Source organism: Oncorhynchus masou, chromosome 1, assembly GCF_036934945.1.
Source record: "Oncorhynchus masou masou isolate Uvic2021 chromosome 1, UVic_Omas_1.1, whole genome shotgun sequence".
Taxonomy (NCBI): domain Eukaryota; kingdom Metazoa; phylum Chordata; class Actinopteri; order Salmoniformes; family Salmonidae; genus Oncorhynchus; species Oncorhynchus masou.
In genome coordinates, this window is record NC_088212.1 from 77,057,747 (window position 1) to 77,083,238 (window position 25,492).

Below are 25,492 nucleotides of genomic sequence, written 5' to 3' on the forward strand. Positions count from 1 at the left end.
GAGCCTGTGTGTGTCTAAGCCCTCTAGCAGACAGTGGTGGCTAGGGTTACCAACCGTAATTCTGACGGTGAAAGGGACACAATCAGCCTACTTAATCTCAAAGAGCTAGTCTCTTAAAGAAAAGAAAGATGATCTGTCTCCGTTCTACTGCATAAAACAAACGTACATGTGACTTATCTTAAAATGGAAGCAAACGTACATTAAATTAAAAACGCAGATTGGAGAGATCATAAAGAAAGACTCAATACCGTTTTCCCCTTTTAAATAAAAGCAGGTTGTTTCTCCTCAAAAGTCCCAGCCTTATAAAACTACCTGGCTTGAAAGACACAAACCCAGGCAGCACATTTTTAAGAATTAGCATCACAAAGAAGTTAAATGTCTCTCTTTGCAATAAACCCCTCCTAAAACGGCCCTGCAATTTCACTGGTGATGATAAACAGGGGGGAGAAAGACAACAGAGGCCTTGTGGGGAAGACAAGCCCTTACTGTACATTACAGACATTAGCATCCCTGAAGGATCCTTTTGGATGGACGATGGGGAAACAGAGCATTGTGGTGGCTGTGCTATGCATGAGTGGCTTATTAAAGAATACCCAAAGAGCCTCCCATTCCCTCCTCTCCTCCAGTCTGGTCTGACTAAACCAGTCTTCCTGCCCTCCCCAAGAGGACCCCACATTAGTGCTCCCACCTGTTTGTCTGGGGACTCCCCGGACACAATAGGTCATGAAATGCAATCTCTCTTTCTCACCACACAAAAGGAAAGAGAGCGGATGAACTGCAAGCTAAATGACCTTCACGTTTGGATAGTCCCCAGAATCGCACTACCATTAAAATAAACCATGCAAATACTATCTTTTACAACTACATGAGCCCAAAGAGGATTACTTAAATGTAGAACAAACACGAAGGGTAAATGAAAAGTGTTAGAACTGGGTGGATAGTGTATATTTCCTTGTGAGTGTAACACAGGGCAAAGAAATCCTGCTTAATGTTTGTACTCACTATCTGGAAGTCTTGTCTCCCAACCAGCTGTGTACACGCTGTAGACTGTCACTGTTTTTTCCACAGGAAACCAAATCCATGAGAACCATCAGAGGAGAAGAGAGGGGGAGACATACTGGAGCTGAAGAGGAGAAGAGAGGGGAGACATACTGGAGCTGAAGAGGAGAAGAGAGGGGGAGACATACTGGAGCTGAAGAGGAGAAGAGAGGGGGAGACATACTGGAGCTGAAGAGGAGAAGAGAGGGGAGACATACTGGAGCTGAAGAGGAGAAGAGAGGGGGAGACATGCTGGAGCTGAAGATGAGAAGAGAGGGGGAGACATACTGGAGCTGAAGAGGAGAGAGGGGGAGACATACTGGAGCTGAAGAGAAGAGAGGGGGAGACATACTGGAGCTGAAGAGAAGAGAGGGGGAGACATACTGGAGCTGAAGAGAAGAGAGGGGGAGACATACTGGAGCTGAAGAGAAGAGAGGGGGAGACATACTGGAGCTGAAGAGGAGAAGAGAGGGGGAGACATACTGGAGCTGAAGAGAAGAGAGGGGGAGACATACTGGAGCTGAAGAGAAGAGAGGGGGAGACATACTGGAGCTGAAGAGGAGAAGAGAGGGGAGACATACTGGAGCTGAAGAGGAGAAGAGAGGGGGAGACATACTGGAGCTGAAGAGGAGAAGACATACTGGAGCTGAAGAGAAGAGAGGGGGAGACATACTGGAGCTGAAGAGGCGAAGAGAGGGGGAGACATACTGGAGCTGAAGAGGCGAAGAGAGGGGGAGACATACTGGAGCTGAAGAGGAGAAGAGAGGGGGAGACATACTGGAGCTGAAGAGGAGAAGAGAGGGGGAGACATACTGGAGCTGAAGAGGAGAGAGGGGGAGACATACTGGAGCTGAAGAGAAGAGAGGGGGAGACATACTGGAGCTGAAGAGGAGAAGAGAGGGGGAGACATACTGGAGCTGAAGAGAAGAGAGGGGGAGACATACTGGAGCTGAAGAGGCGAAGAGAGGGGGAGACATACTGGAGCTGAAGAGGAGAAGAGAGGGGAGACATACTGGAGCTGAAGAGAAGAGAGGGGGAGACATACTGGAGCTGAAGAGGAGAAGAGCTGAAGGGGAAGAGACATACTGGAGCTGAAGAGGCTAAGAGAGGGGGAGACATACTGGAGCTGAAGAGAGAGAGACATACTGGAGCTGAAGAGGAGAGGGGGAGACATACTGGAGCTGAAGAAGAGAAGAGAGGGGGAGACATACTGGAGCTGAAGAGGAGAAGAGAGGGGGAGGCATACTGGAGCTGAAGAGGAGAAGAGAGGGGAGACATACTGGAGCTGAAGAGGCGAAGAGAGGGGGAGACATACTGGAGCTGAAGAGAAGAGAGGGGGAGACATACTGGAGCTGAAGAAGAGAAGAGAGGGGGAGACATACTGGAGCTGAAGAGGAGAAGAGAGGGGAAGACATACTGGAGCTGAAGAGGAGAAGAGAGGGGGAGACATACTGGATCTGAAGAGGAGAAGAGAGGGGGAGACATACTGGAGCTGAAGAGGAGAAGAGAGGGGGAGACATACTGGAGCTGAAGAGGAGAAGAGAGGGGGAGACATACTGGAGCTGAAGAGGAGAAGAGAGGGGGAGACATACTGGAGCTGAAGAGGAGAAGAGAGGGGGAGACATACTGGAGCTGAAGAGGAGAAGAGAGGGGGAGACATACTGGAGCTGAAGAGGAGAAGAGAGGAGATTTGAAAGCATACTCTAATTAGCTGATAGTTATAGAGAATATGAACATTTTTATTTTATTTTATTTTATTCACGTATCTGTTCACTCAATGATGAGTATGACTTCCAATTCATTTTTAAAGTGTATATTACATATGATTACATATGATAAAAAAGACCTGAACTTGACACTCACTTGAGAGTCACTCTAGGAAGCTCCTTTGAGAGTCCCTTAGCTGCAGGCCTGTCAACTGGCTGGTATTGATTGACAGGTGTAGGCTGCGGTGCAAGTGTGGCTCGGTGGTCGTGTGTCTTGGGGCCGTGGAGTGTGGCTCAGCGTGGCTCACCATTGTTCTCAGCAGGTCTAAGATCACCCAGAGCCAGGCCAGAGACTCAGTGGGGAGTCCCGGTTCCACACCATACCAGGCTCTCCACACCACCAGGCCCCAGGCCACAGTTTGTATCGACTCGGCAGGCCTGACAGCCCAGGATGGGACAGTGAAGAAGGGGGGCTTTGGAGTACACAGGTCTGTGGAGCATAATCCACATTTCACTGGGAGGTTGTGTAGGGACTGTATGGAAGGTACACTGCATGAGTTCAAGTCCATAAAATATGTCTGATGGATTATAGAATTAAATAGGTGTTTGCTCCCTTGCTGTTGATTCTTTCATAACTAAGATTGCAAAAACAAAAAAAGGATAGCAAATTACAAGTTATACATTTGCTAATTATAGAGCACAGACTTTACTGTAGAGACACTAAAACTAAAGGGACAGTAAAGTTACTTTGTTAATGTGTCCCATCCTTCCCTTCAGACATTACCACCTTAAACCAGTTAAGTCCATTAGACAACAACCCTAAAACAGCATGTTATAAAGTCTGCAAAACAAACATCAATACCCGTAGTGGTGGAAATGAGACAGATCTACATCTTCTATAAGAACGTTATGGAAGATGCTTATGTGCATGAGTGTGAATTAAAAAGTGTGTATTCATCTTATTCTATAACACTGGATGGTGGCATGGAGACACACTCCAAAAGCCTGTCTGTCAGAGAGCCACATGGGCAGACTAGGGGCAGCCCCACTCAGCCTGTGGAGATTGTGTTTCACCATGTTTCACCCCAGTCTTCCTGTGGTGCTGTGTTGTGAAGCAGAAAGCCACTACTGGGAGGCACAGTGGAAGAGATCAATTCTACACATTCCTGCCACCTGAGATTCAAGTGTTTCTGTAATGCTGCACAGCTCAATCAATACTTAACCAAAGCTAGTAGGGCTGTTGCCTGCTGCACGCCTGGGGAAAAAGGCCCTCCTCCACCACACATCACTAGGACCACTCACTGAGGGTTTGTTACACAACTAAAAGCATGTAACTATTTCATTATTTCTCCTTGTTGCATCCCTTTTCTCTCCTTTGATCACACAAGGGGAGCTGCTCCATATGCTTATCCCACCATTTTCCATTCTCCCAAATCCGTGGCCGGGCCCTCGAGTTAAGGCTGGGTTATTTTTTATGATTATGTAATTAGCAATCGTTGATGGTTTGCTCCCTAGTATATGGGCTCTCAAGCCTCTCTGAAGAGTTGATCTTTCTTTAAATAGCTGAATTAAAATGATATATACATTAAAAGGAGATATTCCTGAAAAAACAACAACACTTCAACACATTTCCCTTGGTGCATTGCAACATTTCAGAGCTTTGGACTGTCATCAAGAACATCGACTATACCCTACTGCAATCAGAGTAGTTTATCCACCTTGAGGCTGAGTGAAAACAAGCACATTGTATCACATCAAACACTTCATTACCCCTACATGCACAGCAGTGATATAGTGAACTATAGCCACACATTGCATATAAACATATAACTCATGTTTGAAGCTCCACCCGTTCAAAGTTTGATTGAATTTAAGTAATTCCAGCTCTTAAAATAAAAAACATAATTTCCATCCACTATTAAATGCATTTGAAAATTGAATCTATTATATTTAATTAAGAATTATGAATGATTTAATATGGTTGAAATAAACAAATTAAACAAACAAATTGTTCTCTTTGTCATGGCAATTTTACCATTATTATTATTGCTATTATTATTATTAGTTCATTATAGTTTATTAAATTCACTATTATAGATTGTTTAATATGGTGCTTCTGGATGGAGATTGAACCAACTATAGTTATAGTATAAAATTATTTATGAAATTCGTGTTAATAAATCTAAAGAAAAACTTTTTTCCTGCATAGTTTTAAGGTTACAAACGAAATATTAACTTCCATTCTACATCAAAGTGTATGGAGCTAAATCTACGACGGATTAAATGGGCATATGAGGTATCATTAGTCAAACTATAATCATAAATTGCTTTATCAATAAATGTCACATTTAAAAGACAAAAAAATCCGATATTATCCTACACTTAATTTTTCTTGTTTTCTTTTCACAAACCAAATCACGGAGCACCGAGATGAGAGCACATTTGTATAATTTTGAGTCAATAAACAGAGGAAGGAGTCAGCTATTCCGACTCTGTAATAAAATAATCCGGAAATTGATGCACTGTACAAACAACGCTCTATCAGGGGACCAGATGTGACTGTCAAAGGGAAAAAAGGCACGAGGGGCGGGGATCTCATTGTCGGTCCCGCACCGGGCTCGCTGCAAGGATCATTTAGCGTCGATATCTTGTAAATATTGGGGAATTTAGCCAGCTATAAAATCCCGAAGAGGGGGAGAGAGAGCGGCGAGGGAGAGAGGATGCGAATCTCAAATGAACAGGTCCTGTATTGCAGGATGTGCAATGGTGTGTTAAATTAAATGCAGCTGTTGAAAAGCAAAAGGGGAAATATGCTTCTAATGTCATCAGCCGTTCCATCAACTGTCCACGTGGTCTTTCTGGCGATATGTCTCCTGCTCTAGTTTTGTGAGGCGTTACACAGAAATTAACAATGCAGCCTGTTTTAGCACATTAGCTCAAAACAAAAGTTAATATTTCTATCATCAAATATTCAAATACTATGCGCTATGACACATGGTACGCCTAAATTGTCTAATTTAGAGACAGTTTTAGAATGCTGTTGTTCACTTTGAAGTAATTTATCAGGCCTATTCTGGCCATCAAGAATATAATTATTAATTATTTTAAATTTCGAACGAAACGTGGGCTGCAATCTGCATAGGCCAATTCTTCCCATTCACTTCGTATCTAATTTCACTCTGGTGAACCATGGATTAAAATGTAAAATGAGCGACAGAGAGAGTTACCCAGGCCTAGACAGTGACGACGAGTCTTATAAATCCAGCACATCAAGCCTATGAAAGACAGGGCGTTTCGGACCGGTCGATTCTTTAATTAAAGATTCAAAGGGCTGACAACAGCAGGAATGATGAACTAAGAAATGTGACTTCTGCTATCGCATACATTTTTATGACCGATCAACACAACCCTGGTGTCCTCATTGATTACGTCTACATCCGAACTCAGATTGTTTGACACAATCATGCAAATCACTTTTAAATTACTTTAGAAAGAATAGGCTGCTTCACAACAAGTGCCAGTCGAAAATGAGAGGGGAGATAAATTAATTGACCATTGACAAGTGTTATAGATCCATGATACAGTGTTATTTCATAAGTGCATGTATCCCTATTTAAACTCACATTTAAAAGTTCAATCCACACAAAAAATATATGTTCCTTCAAATAACATGAGAAGACCACATTTCAAAAGTGAAAACCCTCCAATTATTCCAAACCCCCATTATCTTCAATCATAAAGCATACAAAACAGAAAGAAACAAAAGAGAATGAAGAGACACAAACACTCATAGTTTTCTTTTGGAAAACGGATGTATTTGAATAATAGAGTAAAGAATGACAGTATCTTAGTTGTTAGTAGGTATTAAAGTGTAGAGAAACTGGACCCATAAAGATCTTCCAACTTTCCAAGAAAGTGCATGTAACAGTCCGAAGGTTGTCAAACCTAATATATATTTATATTTATAAAAACACTATCATTTGTCCCCTAGCCAAGATGGACTTTGTCTTATGAGCTTTATATGTACATTTTGTTGTGATGGAATTTCTAGTTCTCACGTCTTACATTATTTACATAGACGTCAACACATATGTTGCACTTGATGCCAATGAGGATGCTGAGGACATAGCAGCAATGTGGAAATCCAGCAGATGACCTATAGGAGAATCCCACCCACATCTCTTCTCAGTTCAAACCCGGAAGCGAACCTCTCTGAATTCATCATCTCCTCTAACAACACAACTGTTTTGTGTTAAACTTTACACAAAAAAGCAATACAAAAAAAAGATCAAGAAGAAAAAAATGGAACTATGGAAGAAAGAAAAAAAGTACAATACATAGAATAAAATGAATGAACAAAACAGGTTAGGCCTACTGTAACTCTAAATAAACACTTGAAATGCTTGAAAGCTTGCATTTTCCTTAAATAAAAGATCAACAGCGGTTGATAAGGAAATGACTACAGTGTAATCATAGTCCCTTGCCTGAAGTCTCAATGATTCTTTTCATGGGGGAACGTTAATACACATCTGTTAGACCATCTAGAGTAGATCAGTGTACATTATTTACAGCCATTCTGTTTCACTTATTACAGATCAAATGCATCACATGAACATCAACAGTTGTGTTAAAGCTATATACTACAGACAAAAATAACTTAATGCCAAGGTAAAGATATGCTAAAGTTTCAACAGCTTACTTTCAGCTCATACCCATTCTGGCTGTAGAACAGAAAAAAACTAACTGTTAATGCTTCCACTTGGTTCCAAGCAAGGTTATAATCACTAATAAATAAGCTCCTTAAAACTATAACATGTTGTACATTGTACAAAAAGGCAAGTTCTCTTCACACTCATGTTGGTAATATTTCAAAGGCAAGCCAAAGCCAAGTCATTCTTTGTCTTTGCCTGGTTCTCTTTCTCTTTTCTCTCACTATGTGTGTGTGTGTGTGTGTGTGTGTGTGTGTGTGTGTGTGTGTGTGTGTGTGTGTGTGTGTGTGTGTGTGTGTGTGTGTGTGTGTGTGTGTGTGTGTGTGTGTGTGTACATATGAGAGAGAAAAAGTATCTAGTTGGTGGCAATCTCTTTGTTGTCCTCCATGAAACGTGTGAATCGGAAGTGGGTCCCGTTCTCTGCGTTGGCCATTTTCTCCAGCCCAGCCAGAGCGGCACTGGTTTCTGTACTGTGCAGCTTCTCCAGGTTGCCTGTGAGGCCGCCCACGGGCGAGCTGCCCCCGTTCCCCATGCTCCCCGACAGAGACGGCAGGCCTCCGTTCTGGATGACAGAGATCTCGTTGGTCTTCATGGCCAGGCCGTTGGAGAAGGCTGCAGCGTACTGGTTCCAGAAGCTAGCCGGGTCTCCGTTGCCCACCCTAGACACCATGTCCTTCTGGAAGATCTCTGGGAACTTGACAGGGTTGGTGCCCAGGAAGGCCATGGAGCCGTCTACAGAGAGCCGGCGGCCGCGTCTGGCAGGGGCGCTGTTCCACATGTGTGTGCCCATATGAACCTGGAGAGAGAAACAGATACAGAGAGAGAGAGAGGATGCAAATTATAAATATTTCAAACTTGGCCACGACAAAGGCACATATGATGCCGTGGAAAAAAATAAAACAGAAAGTTAGTATTAAAAGAGTTCAGCACCCTGGGTGCAGCAGGAGGATTGGTGCAGTGAGCTGTGAACGGCGTGGGGACGTGGGCATGGTGTAACCATTTTATTATGGCTAGGATGAAATACTGCATTTAATCTGAAACCTTCATTCAAACGTCTCATGAGGGAGACCCTTGTGCTTTGGTTCAAATTGCAGTGCCCACTCTCATTGCCCTGGCCAGTATTACATCTGATGTTTACCCTGCTATGCCCTTTCCCAACGAGGACAATGCATTTGTCTTCTTATTTTGATCCTGAAAGGATGACTGTTACAGATAATTAATGTTATTCTTTTTAAATCAATGTAGAAACATGGAGGTGTCAGACACACAACTGATTGTGTTGACTAGAGTGTGTTTTTATTCAAATAATGCATAATTTATAGCAAGTGATATTTTAAAATACATTGTTAGATGTGTGCTCTAGATAACACATTTTACAATATCACTTGCTAGAAATTACACATTATTTTAATAAAAACACACTACAAAATCATAGCATCAGCTAAATGTGAAATCGTGCTACAAATAATACGTTGTTTTTTTTTATATCAACAAGGGTGTAAACTATAACTGGTGCTGATTACCCAGTAATTGCAATCTGGTTATACATTTGACAATGCTTCCTAAATATTACGCCTCTCTACGTTTCGCCCCTTTGATTTCTCACAGTTGAGTGGTGTGATCACATTTGGCCCTTCATTTCCTGTTTATCTCTTAGGGGCCTTTTCCTACTGATCAAAGGGAAACTCTGGGATTTTCAAGGGGTAAACTCTGGAAAACTGAGGATGGTTGCCTCTGGTTACTGTAGTTAATGCTGTTAACTGAACCATTCCCAGCTGTGCTCTGCTGATCACATTCTCAGGTTTCTACCCAATAATCATATTAATGGGGTGATTCAACCTTTCCGCTGAGCTGGTTCTTTCATCAATTATAGAACATTACTGCCTCCGAATGGCACTGACATAACACACTTCAATTTGTTGCTCAAAGTTATGGACCAAAATTCTGGTGATTTTTATACTCCTCCTATATGATATTCATGAATAAATATGTGGACATTTTCCAATTCCATTCATAATGTTTTTAAATATACAATTGCCATGAGATATTGAATATGTGTGTATTTTAAACATTGCATTCATGATGTTTATAATCTTACAATTACCTTGAGATTTCCTTTGGTGGTGAAAGCCCGACCACAGATGTGGCAGGCGAAGGGCTTCTCCCCAGTGTGGGTCCTCTCATGTATCTGCAGAGCGCTGGAGGATGAGAAGGTCTTCCCACAAGTGTTGCAGTAGTGCTGCTTGGGTGTCCGGCGTGGAGGGGCAGAGGCCGAGAGCACTGGGGATGTAGAGGCCGAGGTGGTCACCAGGCCATGGGGCATGTTGCTGGGCATGTCCTTATGGTGATCTCGGTCCTGGTGGTCCCTGTGGTGATCCCTGTGGTGGTCCCTGTGGTGGTCCTGGTGGTGGTGGAGGCCATGGAGGAAGCCGTTGACCTCTGATTTGATCATGGAGGACAGGGAGTTCACAGAGAGGAGGGAGGGGGTCGGACTGGAGGAGAGGCTGGTGTTAGAGGGTTCGAAGAGCTGCGAGGGCAAGTCCCTCATCTGGTGGGTGAGCATGTGCTGCTTCAGGTTGCCCTTGGTCGAGAAGCCCCGGTTACAGGCTGTGCAAATGAACGGTCTCTCTTTGGTATGGCTTCGGTAGTGGATGTCCAAGGCACTCTGACATGCAAACGTTTTCCCACAGATGTCACAGGCCGTGTTCTTGAACGTGCCACGCTCACGGAATGGGAAGAGCATGCCCAGTGGGTCTTTAGACGGGTTGCAGGATGTCAGGTCCAGGGCCCCGAGGCTAGAAGGGTGATGCTGCATGAGGCTGGCACTGATGTGATCCAGGGACAAAGCCCTCTGGTGCCTCTCCTGTCTCTCCTGTCTTTCCTCCAAGCTGGGGGATTTACGGTGATGTTGGGGGTGCCCATTGGTGGGGGATGGGGGCTGCATGGAAGAGGTAGATTCTGACACTGCTGGACTCCCGGCACTCGGGCTCTCGATGTCCCCACCTAGGGATGAGGAGTCGTTAGTAAGGCAGTCCCCTTCCATTGAACCTCCGTTCCCCATGGCCTTCATTCTGCTGGCCTGTAGCTCCTCTACCAGCCTCTGGTGGGGGTTATGGTGGTTGTGATGCTGATTGTCATGGTGGCTGTTAAGCTGATTGTTATGGTGGTTGTTGTGGTGGATTCTATAGTCAATATCATGGTGGGTATTGTGGTAGGCATTGTGATGGGCATGATGATTTTTCTCCTGCCCGTCCTGAACGACCATCTCGGGGTGAGAGGGGGAATTGCACAGGCTGTCTTGGGAGGCGTCAGCTGACTTAGGGGTGTCTGGGACGCTGCTGTCAGGGCCATCTTCCATCCCTTCTACTCCTTCCATCCCCTCCATATCATCATCAGAGAAGTTGTCCAGGTCATCGAAGTTCTCATCGAAGTTCCTCTCATCGAAGGAGCCTGTGTCGGAGCCCATGGACTCAGGGTAGCTGTCTGGCAGTGGGGTGTTTGGGATCTGCCCTCCCATGTGCATTCGGATGTGCTGCTGCAGGACCACTGCGTTGGTGAACTTCTTCTGGCAGATGGGGCAGGAGTGATGGACCCTGAGTGGAGGCATGGCCCGGTGGACGGTGTAGTGGGTCTTCAGGTTCCCTTTGGTGGTGAAGGCTCTGCCACACACTTTACACTTGAAGGGCCTCTCTCCAGTGTGAGTACGGTAGTGCATTTTCAGAGCGCTCTGACAGCTGAGCACACGGTGGCAGATGACACACTCATTGGGGTCCGTCAACTTCCTGTCGATGTTCTCCACCAGCTGCTGCAGCTTGGAGGTCTCCGACCCCTGGAGCGGGTCCAAGAGGCCCCCGAACGGGAACTTAGCCTTGAACTGCTCAGACATGAGGGGCATAAGAGGGTTGGTCATCATAGGTGGGCTGTTGGAGGTTGTGTATTCTGTGTTGCGCTCAGACTCAGAGCTCACGCTCGCCATGAAGCTCGACGAGTGACTGCCCTCTTCAGTTTTCCCGTTTGATGTAGGCAGGGCAGCAGCTTCTTCAGACAACCCGTCGTTGCTTTTCATTGATGGCTCAGCAGCGTCACGACCGGAGTCAGTCTTTGTCGAAATGGGGGGGCTGGTTATGGCTACCGAATGATCCTCTTTTTTAATGAATGGCGGCAGGCTGGGTATGGTTGGTGGGAGCAGCATGCCCACTGATGAGGTCAGAGTGGAGAGAACAGGCTTGCTGTCCAGCCAGCTGGTCACAGGCTTCTCTGGAGGCATTGACATACCATATGGAATGCCGGTGCTCGTTGGAATATTGTCTAAATGCTCGGGGACAGGGTATGGATTCATCTGAACATGTGGATACTTCTCTTTATGACGCTGGAAGTGGACCTTCAAGTTACCGCGGGTGGAGAAGCGATTGCCACAGATGTTACACTTGTACGGCCTCTCACCTGTGTGAGACCGCAGGTGGATCTGCAAGGCACTGTCACTCCCGAACACCTTGGCACAAAATCTGCACTTATGCTTGAAGAACGCCTCCTCTGAGCTGCTCTTGGGTTCAAATGAAGTTGGTGACTTGCCTTTCCTCTGGGCCAGCGCAGCCAGAGAGTTGAGGTCCTCCACTGTGGTGCCAATACTGGGCAGGGAGCTGGAAAACAGGTGGTTTCCAGATGGGGGTTGAGGTAGATGTGGATTAGTTACAGGGTTCAACAGGTTACCTATCCCAAAGGCTGGCATGGATGACTTAGTGTGTGATGGGTTACTGAGCTGAGAGTGGAGGTTGCTGCTGATCGCATGTATTGGCCTCTTGTCAGAGGACGACTGGACGTTGTTGACTGTGGACGATCCCAGTGAGCTGATGCTCTGAGATGATTCACCCCTGCTGGGATTGTTGCTCTGAGGTAGCTGCGCCTTTTCAGCCAGCTGCTTCAGGCTGCTGATGCTGGCAGACTGGCTAGCCAGGCTCTGTGCTAAGCCCGCAGCTGCAGCCAGCTGCTGTGAGAGATGGGAGCTGAGCGTGGTCAGTGGGTTGGCTGACGGCCCCAACGAGCCTCCTGGTGTTGAGATGCTGGGGGGCACCATTTCAGGGGACTGGGAGGCCAGTAGCAGGATCTGGTGACGGATCTGTTCAATGAGCTGCAGCTGGTGGATCTGTTGCTGCTGCAGGCCCAGGAGTTGCTCCATCAGGGCCGGCACTGCCACCCTGGGGCCCCCGGACCCAGAGGAGCGCTGCGTCTCCTGGGTGAACTGGGCCACAGCCACTTTGGTGCTCTGCAGGTTTTCGATGATGACATTGCTGTTGATCATAGAGATGCTCCCCAGGTCAGTCAGGTTGCCAAGCGGAGGTAGCTGGGGGACAGAGACGGACGAGGTGCCCGGTGCTGGTCCGGAGCTCTTCCTACTGGAGCTGTGGCCATTTCCCTCGCCCGTGTTCATGTTGATGTTACTGCCTCCCTCCATGTGGCTGCTGCCTCCATCATTGTCGTGACCAGAATGAGCGTTGATTCCGGAAACGTCGACGTCCATGGATTCTTCTTTGTCGAGAGCGTTATGCTCCAAAAGGTCACTGCACTCTGCTTGATCAGTGTTATTAGCCATGTCATTCATCTGCTCATCAGGATTATGTGGAGGGGAGCCAGGCGAGAAGCTTCCGGAAGGAGAGGCAGGATTCTCATTCACTATCAGAACTAATTGATTCTTAGTGCAATTCTTCTGGTGTTGTTCAAGATCTGATAGTTCAAAGAACTCAGCACAACATCTGCTACAGACATGGGCATCTGACTCCTTGCAGGGGGGGTCTTCCTCAGAGCAGGGCTCTTCTGTGTCCCCTGAAAAACACAGGAGGAGGAAACAGAGGATTAGTGATTAGAAATGTTTTGCAGCTGAAGAGGCAGCTTTATCTATTCATATTATTTTGTTGTTCATCTTAAATTAATCAGTTTTACACTTATCCGCTTGATACGTTCACGAAAAACAACCATCAAAAAAGCAGCAGTAAACCAAAAAAAAGAGTGAAAAAGACCCCTTTTAATGTGGTGGCTCTGAGAAACAGGATAAGAAAAGAATGGAAATCAATAATAAGTGATCTTTGAAGATGTACATCTGGTTTCATCAATCCAACCATCTTTTAAGTAATCATTTCTATAGATAATCCATCAACATATAAAATACTATGAAGTGAGGACATTGGGGCTTAATGACATTTCATAGAGAAGCATTGATTTCCAATATTTCATACTCCTCAATGTCTACATGTCCACTGAGCACAAATCAACCATTTGAAGGACTTATTAGACTTTCAATTTGCTGTCATCTTTGCTCATTTTCAACTCGACTACAGGCATCTTGGACAGGTTATCCCTGTCACTAAGCTAATTTGTATCCAGTCAGGCTGCAATCGGAATCTGACAGCCACAATAAACAGAGCCTTTGGACTCCAGATTGTTCTCTCTAGCCACTCGGACACTCAACAAAGACAGTGCAAAATTATATATGCCATTATTGTACTGATATCACTAAGAATTATACATTTTGTTTTTACTAAAATATCTGTAATGTTTACATAACACATGTTTTTATAAATATGTTATGTATATTTAATAAATTACATAAAATAAAATAAATAAAACACATTATAGTCCCTAACATAAAATGAAGAGTAAAACATAACGTATAAAACTTTGTATAAAAATGTGTAGTGATATAAATGTGTAAGTATCACAGTGCTATATATATATATATATATATATATATATATATATATATATACTTTATAGGGAGAAAAAAAAACATAACTACAAATGGCTCAAGAAAATTTGTCAAGAACTATGAGTAGAGCTGCTGTCATATTTATTAGAATGAACGGCTTTGCTGCCCAAAACCAACCAACTGGCCACAGCAGTTTAAGCAACAGGCAATTCAATACCAGCCAATAAGAATACGCAAAATGAATAATTGTCTTTTAAATGTGCATAGAAACTGGTCTTGGTTATGCCATTTCCATTCAACAAACACAGGGGTCAGTGTGACAAGAACAAAAGGCGAGTCAACACCCCTGTGCCACTGCTGTGCTCCAGACTTTCCCCATTCTATCTTCTTTTTGTTAAACCCAAATCTCACTGTTTAACATACAAGTTGATTTACAAATTGCAATTCTCTATGAATCCCTTTCATTGTGGGCCCCGGCGATCTACATTTTCATCACGGGTGGAAAGGGAGGGTTAATTTGAAAATGAAACACAGAGAGAGAGAGAGAGAGAGAGAGAGAGAGAGAGAGAGAGAGAGAGAGAGAGAGAGGAGTGCGGCCCTTCCCCACTGAGACAGGATGGCTTCCCATTGTTCACACAGCATGGGAGCGGCGGGCTCATCGGCCTGGCCTGGCCTGGTCTGCTCATCTTGGCCAACTCAAAGCAGATCCTGTTTAATTCAGGGATTATCTCCCTCAATGTTTCTCTGCTCTGGGACATCAGATAACGTAAAGTTGCCATGACAGTAAAACCCAGACTCACACCACTCTAACCATGCAAACGGAGAAGACTTGCTCCAACTTTAATGGTAACTTTTTAATATCAACCATGCAGCCTCCCCTGAAAGCGTCAGTAATGAAAAATGTGTTTGATTTACCTCGTGGGAAGAAAGAGTAGCTTTGTTTGGTATTGGTTGACCATGTGAACAAAAGTGGATTTTATGTAAGAGGAAATACATCAATTTACACAATGTCCTGAATATACTGCTGTAGGAAACACTAATGTAGCTAAACAAAAATGTGAGAAAACTATCCAAAGTCAACAAAATGAAAGCGCTTGAACCGCCCTTCAAGAACTTACCTAGGTTATAGGAGCAAACTTTTACAAAAGTACAAAAATGCACTATAAAAGCAAAAATGTAAACATCAAGTTCATAGTGTTAATTCTTATTATCTTACTAGATTAAAGTGCACTGGAGTGTAGTGATGACACACATGTTGAAGCCGCAAGCTACTATTTCCATATATCATAAATATATATTTTTAAAGGATTTAAGATTCCATACATCCAAAGGTTTGTTTAAACTGTCCAATGTAATCTGTATGAAAACACTAAGAACAAGTGACTAGCTCAAGTTTCTTCAGAGACCTGTGGATAACTTATTTAGTTAGGCAGTCAGTAATAACTATCTTTAAATGTAACATTCTCTCATTCGTCGAGTGAATGGAAACTGGACATTGTGGATTATATCACATTGTGGATTCTATCTAAACATGATCATGTTTAGCGACCAAAATAACTATATCCAAAACCACAGAGAAAAATAAAACAAAGAGCATATGCCCACATGTAACTCTGTTATCAACTTCTCATAACATTCACTGATATCACAATATATATGTCCCTAATAATAACGTACTTGTAACAGGCTAGGATTTGACCGACCAAGGGGTAAATTCACTTTCTAAATCTCAAAGTGTGTTACTCTCAACACCCAGCACACCCCACCCCACCCCCTTCCTTCGTAAATACTCAGTGATTGTAAAGCAAATAGTGGTCAAATTAAAACAATCAAATTATTCCATCTCAAATGTGCTCTTTCACAAGAAGCTATTTCCATACCACCACCTTGACTACTAAGAAGGTAAACATCTCAGAAGCATGGAGTATTTGAAAGTACATCTATAATCATGTACTGACATGTAATCATGTCTGTTTACATAAGTAGACATGCACTTAAAAAGAGATGGTATTTTGTTAATATCATGTCTTTATGAATAAAAAAACAAATACTATGAAAATAATGCCAACAAATGCGCAGCCTAAATGAGAACAGCCCCAATGCACACAACACCCAAATATCAACAGCAACAGTGCATACATTAGTCAATGTTTAAAAAATAGCTTGACGATTATCTCTGAATAGAAATAATGCGTTACTCTGTATAAAAATGGTGTCCTAAAACAGCTAAATATCATCATCATCATCATCATGCTACAAGGAGTCACCAGAGCACAGGCCTTCAGGGAAGCAGAAGAGACACATGCCAAAACAGAGAGACACTGATAGAAAAGACAGAAGAGAGTAAATAATAAGTGATATAGAGATGTGGATTAGTAGAAAAGATGGCAGAGTAGCTTTTTGAGAGTTCCTACGTTACTTTGTAGGGACGCTGGCTTCAAGCCTCTTGACACTTGTGAATTCAGTAGAATGTCTGATGCCTGCCTGAGCTAACCCACCTCCTCTCCAGCCCTCACACTGCTGGCCTCACTGGAAACATCCCAGTGAACACTAGATGGGGTTCCACTATAGCTGCCGTTTCCCGGATGGACAAGCCCCAGCTCTGCCCTGGTGACATGATTAAAGCTTAAAGGGGAGGAGAAGGGAGAAAAGCAAGCAAGTCCTTCAGTCGGGATACATCTCAGCCTTCCACTATATAAACATTGGCAAAATGACAAGTAACTGAATCCCTGTTGTTTGCGGGGTACAACAGTGCGAAGGGCCGAGGACCGCCCTGCCGATCTCCCTCTGGGGGGGCTACTCTTGCAGGGTGGAAGTGGATGACGGTCACATTGATAAGACCCCCCCCCCATCACAAATAGAGGACAGAGGCCCTGCTAGGCCCCTGTGGCTCTGATCAGCGGGGTCAATGACGAGGTACAGGAGAAGACACTGCAGCCTGAACTCTCATCAACTTCACACAGGGAGACACAGGGGGACCCTGGCAAAGGTTAAAACAGCTGAACATCCCACCCGAGAACTCTCTCTCTCTCGGAGGGACGAGATGAGAGACAGACAGCCTTGACTCTCAGCCTCATACACTAACTATCCAGCGGCAAAATGCCCTCAGCATCTCCTTCAAATGTATTGGGAATGTTAGCCTCCCTCTTTTTATTTTGCATACAGAGACTCTTGAGGACTTTCCAGTTCCACACAAACAGGAGATATCTCAGTCATGAGCACACATTCTAGAATTATCAACCCATTACCAGAAATGCAAGTATTCCATGTCCCTAACCCATAATTACAGGTATTGCATTTTCAGCTTGTTTAATGCAGGATGCATTTGGGTTATTTATTGTGAAACTCAGTAGGCACCAGTCTGCTGACAGAGAATGACTAAAGTTACTATTCACTACTTTATTACATTTTAGGGGAAATGCAGCAGTCAAGGAAAACAAGTATGATTCTAGGTATAGACTATGTTTTGCATTGATCCTTAGTTCCAACCAAATCTTGCAACCTTAGGTAGCAGTAAATGCTTCTTATGCAAGGTTATAGTTGGGTGAAACAGAGCTTTATTTCCAGCTAGCATTTTGTAAACGATACTGCAAACAACATAGCTGTACACACACAGAAAGAGCTTAAAATATGATTAGTTATATATGAAAAATAAGTCAAACTAAATTGACTGTCTCAAGGAAAATATATTTCCATACAACTCCTCAGAAGGAAAATACATAGACAATGTGGATGGAAAAATCAGCCATATAAGGTCAGTTAAAGAGCCTCTAGAGTTTCCTTTCTGGTGGCTATGTCATGGCAAAGACTTCCAATAAACAGATATTAATAGTAATAATAGTAATACTAGTGTAATATGGGCTACTATAGAGCAGTAACTACAAACAAGTCAAATGTAATCTGTATGAGAGATAGGAGATTATGATTTCCTTTCATATAAACTAATGAATAGAGAAAGCGCAACATTAAAATCTACTATACATGTGAGACTTTTAAAATACATCCACAATTCTAAAATGTTAGATCGAAACTACAGTCGTTTCACTATGAATATTCAACCATTTTGAAAAAAAATAATTCCGGAAATTGTACGTTTGAGGAAACATAGAATATACAAATTTTAATAATCTGGAAATTACTTGATATTTTTAAGACAGTGAAACTTAAACTTTGCCGCATCAAACTACCTTACAAACACCATAGGGTGAAAGTTATGGCTATGGGTGTTGTAGGCCTATAGAAAATACTTCCATAACCTGGTTTTCACAGCAGGTCTAAAGCACATCTTTAGCAATAGAAAATTAAAGCCCAGCTTGTTGTAAATCTCGTTGGAAAACGTAATTTTATCAAATGTATCAGCATAAGAGGAAAAGGTGGATTGTTGGGTGGATTTAACAGAGATGGTCAGCTGGTCACTCCGAAGTCGTAGAAACTCGCAAGGGTGACAAAGCGTTCCAAAAGCAACCAAGGTAGTTCATTCAACCCTGTCGCCATCTTTTTGATGGTCTGAACCACAACTTGACATATTCTTTATACAAGCTAATTTTCATGACGTGAGGTAATTTGGTGCTGAGCTTTTGTTAAAGTAAATTAACATAAATCCTTTACATATTTTTGAAAAATTTAGAGATACGTTAACTTGTTTATCTCGTAAAATAACAGGCCTCTGTCCCTCACTATTTATTTCTCGCTCTTTTTCTCTCGGTGTGTGTGTGTGTGTTTGTGTGTATGTGAGAGAGCGAGAGAGAGAGAAGGGGGGGGGAGCGAAAGAGAGAGAATTTGAACATTTCACCTTTGAAATATCTTGAAAATTATACACAAGGGAAATGTGGGAAGTAAACAAAAAGTGTGCATGCGGCTAAGCATAAAACTATTATAATGTATTAACATTAAATAATGATATACATAATAACTATAAGGCCATTATAGCTTCAATGTTCTGTTGCATCGTGCACCACATTGAGATTGTGGTTTAAAAGTCATATGATTTGTAAACGAATGATTACCATCCACAATTAAGACCACACCATGTCCGCAAACTGAAAATCGATAAGGTATTCATTGTAAGCAAATAATGTTTATATTTTCTTATCATTTGATTTGAATCAAGGCTTGGCTGAGAAATACCGATTTTGTAGACTAGCCTATGTACAGGACAGTCAGAAACAGTAGAAACGTTAGGCGAGTATGCAAATGATTATTTATATTCTATATAGGCCTAAACCCAAAATAGAGGGAAAACATTTAAGAACATACTGGTTTATTTCTACGCACCAGTACTTGTCCGTGTATAGAGTAGGTTAGGCAACGATTGGAGTGAAACTAAGTCGACTACAAAAGCAGAAACTTAAACGAGCCTTTCGCTGCAGCAACTTTGCTTGCAGCAGCAATAGAGGAAACTTGCTTCAAAGTGTGTAAGACAAAAATGTTGATTAAAAAATCAATCTTTGTAGCCTACTACACAAAGTGTTCTAAAAAGTGAATTCTAAAAGTGTAGGCTACATAGAAGCCTATGTCGAGGTAAAAGTAGGCTAAGCAGCCTAATAACAAGAATATAACGCATGCACTTTTAAATGGTTTTATTTTGTAACAAAGTTTTATTCTAAAGTTATATGAACAACAAAACGCAGTAACATGATATTTTCAAGAATAAAAGTATGTGACTGTGTCTTAGAGCGATATATAGAAAAGGCACGGGCCATAGTTTGATCATAAAGTAGATAGCCTATACACATAGCAAATGTGTCGAGTTATCATAAAATGATTGAAAAAGTAAATTGCATGGATTCATAAAAAAACAATCTAACTTCGAAAAGGGGGAAGACGTTTTTGTCATCCTAAAATGACAAAAACATCTGAAAAGCAGATATTAAAAGATAGTAGCGTGGATAACAGCGATCCATTGCCAGAACTTACCATTGTGCTCGGATAAAGCCAGATGAGGGTCCGATTGGAAATGTTGCGGCTTTGCTTGTTTCCTCCGCGACATGCTGGCTCACACATCAGCCAAGAAAGAATAAAAAATTGCTAAAAAATCTGCTCAAAATTACGAAAATCGAGTCCATCCACCGCGCATGTGTCCTGTTATGATTATCAATAATGCTTTGCGATTAATCATTCGGGGGTTCCTTGAAAGGCTATTGGCACCTCGCCAGCCCCCTATTCAAATTAAGTCTCTTTAATCAATTAGGTCCTGATTTGCTGGGGACTCTTGTCTCTCTCTCAGCTCCCACCCAATGAGTTGATCCGTGTGGAAGAAAAGGCTGGGTTTTCCAACTCCCTTTAGATACAGTTTAACCCTTCTTAGCAACCAGCTGGTAGCTACGTAAAGCTTATCTTGGCTACTAGTGGAATGTCAGAGTCTTCAGTCCATTCGCTGAACGGTATCTTTCCTATTGACTAAGCAGCGATCAAACCAAGCAGAGTTAGGTCAATTTGAACTGACGAGACGCTCACGGTGAAACCTCCGTGATCTCACATACAAATACTTTCCACAACTCTGGTCGCTGTTGCTGTATCCTCCTTTCAGATTTGCATTGAGGTCGCTGTAATTCAGATCTTGTATGTTGAAACACTGATACCTAATCGTTGTTTAGTGGTGTCTCAATGCAGCGAGGGAAACGTAGATCGACTATAGGAGTCTCGTGCGTAATTACACTGTAGGTGTCTTGGAAGTCCAAGATATGTATCGAATATCCCAATCAGATTCATTTGATTATCGCCGAACGGGGTTAGTAACACGTTTTCATCACACACCGCATTCCGCGAACAAACAAACTTTAAGGGCCCATGTAGGACTGTGAGAAATGTTGAGCCCAGCCCACCTATGATGTGATTGGTCACTGGGCTACTCTATCATAAGCCGTTGGAGGTGCAATCTCTCGCTCACCTCTCTCTCTTTCGCTCTCTCTCATACGCATGGTTCGCGAGCGAGTGTGTGTGTGTGTGTGTGTGAGCGTGAGCGAGTGACTGACCAGTAGAGGGAACAGTAAAGAGTATATGATTCTGTTTCGAAGGCATGGACATGTTTGTATTGTTTATATATGTTTACTATACATAGGCTACTTCAGCACATCATGCATACATTTCACGAACTTGCGCGTCATTGAAACATTGAGTTGTTTTAATTTCATACGTTGATTGGATTGTTTAGCGAAACTCGCTACAATCAGCGTCTTGTCCAAATTGTAGCCTACAGTAGCCCAGCATGTCACGGGTAGCCTGTGTATGTTTATTTTGCTGTACGTCAAGTTTATATTTTCATCAGTTCTGTAACAAAAATGAGAGCCTTATTGCGCAGTTGTAATGCAAGACAAAAGCAGTTGCTATTCAATAAGTGGATTTAAAGAGAATAATAATAGTAGAATAATAGAAATTTAAAACTATAGAGGTTACACTGAATAGACGTTGATCTTTGCTTCAAACACAACGATAACTGTATACTTTTTCAACATAGAAAACTAATAAGTGTTGATTAATATAATTTAATTGTAACCCATTGCTTTGAATATGTGAAGCCAATAGCAAACTCCATTTTATAACCTATTGTATGTACGTTAGTACTTTTTTTATAATGATAATACAAATAATAATATTACAATTCTAAGAATCATAGTTCTAAAATTATACACTATTCGTGATGACTCCTGGAGTCATCCTTGGGAATGTTTGAAGAGAGCAGGAGTTCCCATAGGAGCTGCTCTGTGTCTATTAGATTTATTGTGCGGAAAAGATAAACGAAGCTATCAGTCTGGCTGATTTTGAGAAATGAAGATAATAATGTTACTATAGGTGATGGCTTGGATGCCATTATTTTTCACTGAATATTTAAAGAGCTGCTGCAGGCTAGTCCTCTAGTCCTCTCTTGTTTCAGCTATCTTTTAGGACGAGTCCTATTTACTTATTAATGGCTGAGGAAGGGACAGGGAAAAAAATATTGGCGATAGCTACTTGTGTTTTTGGCGGACACTGATATGTCAATACAGAATATCAATATCAAAAGTACAAAATATCAAAAGTAATACCTATTTTCACATTTTTATAAAATTGAAATATTGTTTTATATATTTTCATATTGGAAGGGCCATTTACAGTATAGTCTATGGAATAAAGTTTTATGTTTACAATCCCTCAATATCTCAAAACGTACAAATAAGACAACAAGGAATAAAATGATGCAACAAAAATAAAGCCTATTCATACAGAGATGATAAGAAAAATGGAATACAATTACATACACAATTACATACCTATATGTCATACAGGGTAATAATAGGCCTACTCGCATTGATACCCATGGGCAAGAAACTTTGCTGATAATTATATCGGCGATAAAACTAAGAGGCGCAAGAAAATAGGTCTGCAATATTGTAATGTCCCGGGCTGAAAAATCAATGGGCAGTTAATTGATGTGAGTGTTGGTGTGAGATTGTAAACAGGGTGATTTGCAGCCCAACCGAGCGAGAGACACTTTAAATGAGATTCACCCCAAACGGTCGGACTATACTGTGTTAACAATCACGGGATAAAGGACACAATCAACAAGAATTTTGGGGGTCTGAATTGAAATAAGTGGAGGAATGAAAGCGAGGGATGGGGGTAGGGGTTAAATAAAAGCTGTCCGAAACTCACTCCCACCCACATTGAGAGGGGTAATTAATTGGCAGCACTGGAAACAAATGTTTACATTTACATTTAAGTCATTTAGCAGACGCTCTTATCCAGAGCGACTTACAAATTGTTTAGGTGGACATCTCTCGCTTATAATGAAAATATGTCAAAATTATTATCAATTATATCATATTCATAAAGCGGGTACTACTAGAGTAAGACATAGCGTATACATTAAGATTGAGTCAATTAAAAATTAGATGTTAGTTGTTTCAGTCAAGAAACAAGTATTTATTCTCTTGAGTTTGGGAGAATATTTTTGCAACGCAGGAAAAGTGACTGACGCTGTATTTTGCGCACACAATCTCAGTGCGCACTCACTCTCTCTGTCACGCGCAATCGATACGCAGCATCCAAGAGTGGGGGATGCGTGGGACCATCATTCACTATTATCATTGACATCCGATAATTGATCATTGCTCAGAAAACACAGAGCGTTTGACCGCATAATTGAATATCATAAGCAAAATGGGCATTTCCACCGCACCCCGAGACCTGTGTTGTTGGTGGATCCCATAGATCAGTCTCTTGCGAATATCACCCCCCCTCTCTCTCTCTGTAATAGAGGGCTTTTGTGTAACACCGCATTCAACATGTAGTATTCACACACAGTTCTGTCGGTTTCTAAACACGATGCCCAAAGAATTACAACTAGTTGGATCACACTTTGAACTAGGTCAGATGCATTAGTGGGCTGGAGGCTAAAACAGAATAATAAAAGCTCTAAACAGCTCGAAATTATTTAATTAATGTAAAGAAACTAGACAAGTTGTTTCACGGATACATTTATGAGGACTTTCAATCTGTAAAAAACGGATAACGCTCTGTAGTCTTCCGGGTATAGGCTACCGCTCATTTCACTCCTCAAGGCATTTACTTACCCAGTAGGTCTACGCTGTATCGGCCTAATTTACATGCGAACAGTTGAAGAACACCGGACTATTTTAAGATTCGGTATTTATTCGGAGTCACTTGTGCGCCTCATGAGGATAAAGAGGCGTTCAATAGGATATAAACGAGCAAATGACACATTATCAACTGACATGGGACAAGACAATACTCAGCTGAAAGCATGAATATTGCTTTACTAGAATGTTTACATTTCAGTTGAGTTTCTTGCTTTACATGACATGCACGCCATGGTAGGCCTAAAACGATATAATCAATTAGTTAGTGTTTTAATTTCAAACGCAAGCATTTCACAATAATCATGATCAAGATGAATACTGGACAAGCAGAGGATGGCCTCATTCATGACACTGCCGTCCTTGATGCGGATTAAAGTCTTGATTAAAGGGATTTCATGCAGAGACCAGCCTGCTACACAAAGCCATAGTCATTTATTTTCCATGTGCTAACCTTCTAGAATTTAAAGTAGACCTATGTTGCTTCTAAAGGTTTAGAGTATTATACAACTATAACTATTCGATACAAATCCCCCAAGATAACATAACTGTGGACATTACATATTATATTATGTCTTTCGTTGTTAAAATTATTTAAATACATATTTTGACAAAATAATATTCTGACAACATTTATTCATAAGTAACTTAACATCCTGTCAATCATCTTGATTTTTGTGATGTATCAAGTTTCCATCAGCAATAACAGCAAAATAACTGACAACATATTTTCTGTCAAATTCTCCCGTGTTTAAAACTCTATATAAGACAACACAATGTGCCATTTTGCAGGGAAACCTTTGAAAAATTGTCTGCATTAAAATTCAGTACCTGCCTCATGCTGCAGAGAATGATGTCCATTAATTAAGAGATCAGGCCTCTTCTATTGTCCTCTAGCAGCCCTGCTACACTTGTCCCACAGATTGTGTCTCCCCATTGTTGCCCTCCACAACTTCCTGGAGCATTACTCCATATCAATAGGAACTTGTTTGTATTTACATGACCTTAGTTGGAGTTACAGCCTCTCCTTTCAGGTCTGGCTTGTTTGAAAAAACAAAACAAGCAAACATTCACAAGTGTCACAGTGGTGCCAGAGGTCATCTCTCTCCAGCACCCTGTTGCTCCATTTTGTGTATGTGTGTTGTCAGGTTAGCTGTTGTCCAGGTACTAGTGCTGAGAGCTGTGGGTAGATTAATAAGTATCTGACCTAGAAGTGAGGTGTGAGAGCAGAGAGCCAACAGTTGATCTTGTATTTAAAGCCACGAGACACTTAGCTCGAGTATACATACCGGCTTCAGGATGTTAGTGGGGGAGTGAGAGCTCCTTTCAGAACCAAAAAACAGGACACTGTGGGTTGGGGTTTGTCAAATTGTTCATACATGCTCAAATCCCAGGTTGGGTTTAATGACACATATGTATAAGGCTATTTGAATGGAATTATTTGCCTCTTTTGATTTAAGTAAGATTTAGAGTATTGTTGCACACATAGGGTGTTGTGTGTTATTTTGCAGGAAGTGGTATTTGTGTGCTCACTTGATAAGTGGGTTTTGATCTATTTAACAATCTTATGTGATAAATGCATTTAGGATAGTAGATATTTGATTTTTAAAAGTATTTGTGTCACATCCATACACTGGACCTCAATGTCTGTTTCTCGTTAGTTCAACCAAAACCAGAAGAGACCCAGAGTGATTTCTCAATAGATAAACAGTCATTCCCAGAGATACAATCATCAAATACTCTCCATAGTTATGATACAAATTC

At 42.1% G+C, this 25,492-nt stretch overlaps 1 protein-coding gene across 1 annotated transcript; it reads right to left on the minus strand.

Annotated features, from left to right (window-relative positions):
* Nucleotides 1-6,537: 6,537 nt before the first annotated feature.
* LOC135551035 (sal-like protein 1) lies at nucleotides 6,538-20,908 on the minus strand. The gene is made up of 3 exons (XM_064982414.1): nucleotides 20,070-20,908; nucleotides 9,558-13,273; nucleotides 6,538-8,249 (listed from the first exon to the last, which is right to left on the minus strand). Exons 1-3 carry the CDS (start codon nucleotides 20,140-20,142, stop codon nucleotides 7,809-7,811), a joined length of 4,230 nt encoding a protein of 1,409 aa, XP_064838486.1. The 5' UTR covers nucleotides 20,143-20,908; the 3' UTR covers nucleotides 6,538-7,808.
* Nucleotides 20,909-25,492: the final 4,584 nt, after the last annotated feature.

Coding starts and splice junctions, on each gene's coding strand:
- LOC135551035 (XM_064982414.1), bottom strand. CDS start 20,142: ATGTCGCGGAGGAAACAAGCAAAGCCGCAACATTTCCAATCGGACCCT. Junction 13,274..20,069: donor GGCTTTATCCGAGCACAATG/GTAAGTTCTGGC, acceptor TGTGTTTTTCAG/GGGACACAGAAGAGCCCTGC. Junction 8,250..9,557: donor CCACCAAAGGAAATCTCAAG/GTAATTGTAAGA, acceptor TTCTCTCTCCAG/GTTCATATGGGCACACACAT.